The sequence below is a fragment of the Trypanosoma grayi genome, assembly GCF_000691245.1.
Source record: "Trypanosoma grayi strain ANR4 Tgr_1235_V1, whole genome shotgun sequence".
Lineage (NCBI taxonomy): Eukaryota > Euglenozoa > Kinetoplastea > Trypanosomatida > Trypanosomatidae > Trypanosoma > Trypanosoma grayi.
The window spans coordinates 1-4273 of NW_008826854.1; the positions used below are offsets into that span (position 1 = coordinate 1).

A 4273-nucleotide genomic window follows, 5' to 3' on the forward strand; every position below is an offset into this window, starting at 1 on the left:
CGCGGCGAAGCTGGCGCAGCTGCAGCGCGCCTACGCACTGCTCGCCGACGACGCGGCGCGTGCGCGGTACGCGGCGCACCACTACGCCTCGCCCGATGCCTCACTGCACGTACTCGTTGATGGCGGCCAGGTTGCGGCGAACTTCAACCCGGAGCACCAGTCGTTTGAGTACGTGGACCACGCGCTTTCCTCCACCGCCTCCGCGACGTCATCGTCGTTGCCGTCGTCATCTTCAGACACGCAGCGGTCGTTTGGCGACTTCACGGGGCCGTTTCGGTCCGCGACGTGTGGGCGCGAGAGTTCGGCGGATGCGCAGGCGTACGACGCGCGCGAGGCACTTGCCGCGCAGAACGGCGCATGCATTAACTTCATGCTTCGCGTCTCGTTTGACGAGAGCATCCTCGGCTGCACCAAGACTGCCGTTTACGAGAAGAACCTCAAGTGTGCCCGCTGTGGTGGTGCTGGCCGGCAGGTGCTCAAGCGGCCGCGCAGGTGCCCACAGTGCCGCGGACGCGGCTCGACGCACCTGCCAAGCGCCACGTATCACATCGAGCGGGTCTGCGGGTACTGCGGTGGCAACGGCTCCGCGCTGCCGCCAAAATGCGGGGCGTGTGGAGGGAACGGCGTGGTGGTGGGCGAAACGGTGCGCGTCCCGATTGATGTCCGTCCGGGTACAACAACAATGACAGTGTGGCGATTGCGTGGAAAGGGACATGATGGGGTGCGTGGTGGTGCCGCAGGAGATCTCGTTGTGACGCTCCTGGTGCAGGAGCATCGTCTCTTTCACCGTGACGGGCTTGATTTGCACATGTTGCTCCCCGTCCCGCTCTCTATTGCCTTGCTTGGCGGTGTCGTGTCAGTTCCTACGCTCCAGGGACCGCAGCCACTTCGCGTGCCTCCCTGTGTGCGAAACGGCCAGCGCTTGACGATGGATGGGCACGGTGTACGCCTCGATGGAAGCGGCAGTGACAATGGTGGCGCACTCGAGACGGACGCGGCGGATGGACTTAAGGCATCTGCGCCACAGCAACAACAACAGCAAAGACAGTGTGGACATCTTTACGTCACCCTGCTGGTGGTGATACCCAGGCGGGAGGAGTTGACCGGGGCTCAACGGTGCGCCCTGGAGAACTTTGCGGCTGCGGCAGAAGACGGCAGTGCCACCGCTGGTGAGGAGGAGACACCTGCATCGTTGAAACGGCGCTTCGGTCACTGGCTGACGAGTATGTAGTCGTCTTTTACATTGTGTGGTGCACTTTTGGTGAGGACGAGGAGAGGAAGTTACCCGACGCTTCACGTGGGGATTTAGCACCCCGCCCCCTGCTGGGGGTCGTCTCGTCTGTGTGTCTGTGTCTGTGTTAGTATGGGTCTTTGCATCGCTGGTGCGAGTGTTGCGTCGCTTGTTCTCCGCTTCGTCACTTTTGTCCTCCTCGGGGATCTACCGGACACATTGTGTAATCATCAACGCCATGGCGGCGGTGTGCAGAAACACCCGTGCACTTGATTGTCGTGGCGTAGATGAGTGAACTGCTCTCAAATTCAGTTTCGCTTCCCGTTGATGACTTGCATTCAGATGGCCCACCTGGGCAACCGTAAGGGCTGCGTAGTGGCATACATTTGCATTCTGTTCCCCTCATCACGGTTTATTCGCACCAGCTGGGGAGGGCGCCTATGACGTGCGTTTGCTTCAGAGGAAGACCTCTGCTCGATTTCCCCGTGTTGTGGGTGCTGGATTGTTGACGGTGCTTATCGCCCATACTGCCCATCCCACCCCCAACGAAAGTGCCTGAGACCTTTGCTGCCACCACACAATGTGGGCCGTATATGTGCGTGTGTGGTCGGCATTTTGCCGTTATGCTCACATCTTGGCTGATTCCCATTCCTCTCCCCAACGAGGATTTGTCCTGCGCTCTTGCGACTGGATGCGCGTGGGGGATGTGTTGTACGCAAATGCGTTCTTGCCCCAGTGGTGGAGACCTTGCTTTCTCTTATCTGTCGTCCTTTTCTTTTGTTTCTTGTGACTTTGTTTGGGGTGCCGGGTGGGGGTGCCCTCGCAATCACTCGCTTGCTTTCCTTTCTTTCCTATATTGCTCACTTGGTCGTGTCTGTCTGCGGCCGTGGGGAAAGAATCAAAGTATACACACAAGCACGTTCATTCGCTGCTTTTACGATGTCGGCACGGAAGATGGCGACTGGCAGCTCGTACTACCTTCCCTCACCCATGACGCGCTCGTTGGATGCGGGGGACTCTGTCAAGTTTGTCGTAGTGACCGGCGGTGTCTGCAGCTCTCTCGGCAAGGGCGTGACGACCTCCGCTACAGGTGCCCTTCTCCGCGCGCACGGGTACCGCGTCTGTAGCATCAAGATCGACCCGTACATCAACATGGACGCAGGGCTGATGAGCCCGTACGAGCACGGAGAGGTGTACGTCCTCGAGGATGGCGGAGAGGTTGACCTTGATCTCGGCAATTACGAGCGCTGGATGTCGGTTCATCTGAAACGCGACCACAACATCACGACTGGTAAGGTATACCAGAAGCTCATCACAAAGGAGCGCGAGGGGGGTTTTCTCGGAAAGACCGTGCAGCTGGTGCCACACTTCACGAACGAGGTTGTGGACCACATCTTCCGCATCTGCCAGGAGCCAGTCTGTGAGAGCGGAAAGTTGCCGGAGATCTGTATGATCGAGCTGGGCGGCACAGTGGGTGATATGGAATCGCAGCCGTTTGTTGAGGCCCTGCGCCGACTCCGCTACTCTATTCCGCCAGAAGATTTCTGTCTGATGCACACGACGTACCTCCCTGTCTTTGGTGGTTCACAGAAGACGAAACCAACGCAGCACAGCTCCCGCACGCTGCTTTCCCTCGGCCTTCAGCCCGACTTCTTGGTGTGCCGCAGCGAGGAGCGTCTCACAAAGGAGGTGAGGGAGAAGTTGAGCAACCAGTGTGGTGTGCAGATCGTGGACATCATTGGTGCACCTAACGTTGATTCACTGTATCAAATTCCTGTGGAATTTACCAATGAGGGTCTGGTTAAACGATTGCTGCACAAACTGCGCCTGCACTCCAAGGTGCCCCCAATGGATGTGCCCAACTATGAGACCTACTTGCAGTACACCAAGATCCTTCGCGATATGTCGAATCCTGTTGTCCGCATTGCTTTTGTGGGCAAGTACGTCACAGCCGGTGGAGACGCTTACTTCTCCGTTCTCCAGTGCTTTGAGCACTGCCAGATCGCTCTCCAGGTGCGTCTTGACATTCTCTACATTGAATCGGAGGAACTTGAGGGACCCAATGCAGAGGAGGCCAAACAAGCAATTGTCGAGTGCGATGGCATCTTCGTCCCTGGTGGATTCGGTGTGCGAGGCGTGGACGGCAAGTGTGCTGCTGTTGAAGTGGCACGGAAGCATAATATCCCGTACTTCGGCGTGTGCCTTGGCATGCAAGTTGCACTCATTGAGTTCTGCCGCAATGCTCTCGGCTGGAAGGACGCAAACAGTGAGGAGTTCGACCCATCAAGCACGCACCAGGTTGTGCGTATCATGGACTGTGATCGCACGAGCATGGGTGCCAATATGCACCTTGGCGCCCGCGACGTGCACCTTGTGGAGAAGAACTCCACGATGGCGAAGATCTATCCCCACGCCGACGTCATTGTGGAGCGCCACCGCCACCGTTATGAGGTCAACACGACATACCTCAAGGAGGTGCGTGATGCGGGCCTGAAGATCAGCGCCGTGACGGACCCCGACATGGGCCCGGAGTGCCGCGTGGAGGCGATCGAGATCCCCTCGCTCCGCTTCTTCCTCGCAGTGCAGTTCCATCCTGAGTTNCGCGTGGAGGCGATCGAGATCCCCTCGCTCCGCTTCTTCCTCGCAGTGCAGTTCCATCCTGAGTTTGTGTCATCGCCGATGGACCCGTCGCCGCCGTACTTGGCGTTCATGGCGGCGGCAGCAAAGAAGGAGTACAACTGGCCAGCGGCGTGTGCTACTCGTCGTGTGAGGACGTCCTCGCCACAAGTGCAGAGGCAGCAGTGAGGAGATGCCCAATATACAACCAAAACAGCAACATGAACGCAACGAAAAGCAGTAAAAGAAGACTGAAAGGGGGGGTGTGAGGGCAGAAATTCAGGATTAAAAAAGGCTATGACAACGATGCAGGAATCACTGAGTGCGTCGGGGACGAACTGGGATGTGCGTAACTGTGAGGAAGTGTATAATCAAACAATGGTTCAGAAGAATCTGGTCTGTATCTGTGTGTGTGTGTGTGTGTGT

At 57.8% G+C, this 4273-nt stretch overlaps 2 protein-coding genes across 2 annotated transcripts; both read left to right on the forward strand.

Moving 5' to 3' along the window:
- Positions 1-370: 370 nt before the first annotated feature.
- DQ04_12351000 (putative chaperone DNAJ protein) lies at positions 371-1231 on the forward strand (the record flags this gene model as incomplete). Its single annotated transcript, XM_009316727.1, has 1 exon — positions 371-1231. The coding sequence occupies one exon, from the start codon at positions 371-373 to the stop codon at positions 1229-1231; it is 861 nt and encodes a 286-aa protein (XP_009315002.1).
- A 954-nt stretch (positions 1232-2185) lies between these two features.
- On the forward strand, positions 2186-4036 carry DQ04_12351010 (putative cytidine triphosphate synthase, putative,CTP synthase; the record flags this gene model as incomplete). The annotated part of the gene is made up of 1 exon (XM_009316728.1): positions 2186-4036. The coding sequence occupies one exon, from the start codon at positions 2186-2188 to the stop codon at positions 4034-4036; it is 1851 nt and encodes a 616-aa protein (XP_009315003.1).
- Between the last annotated feature and the right edge of the window lie 237 nt (positions 4037-4273).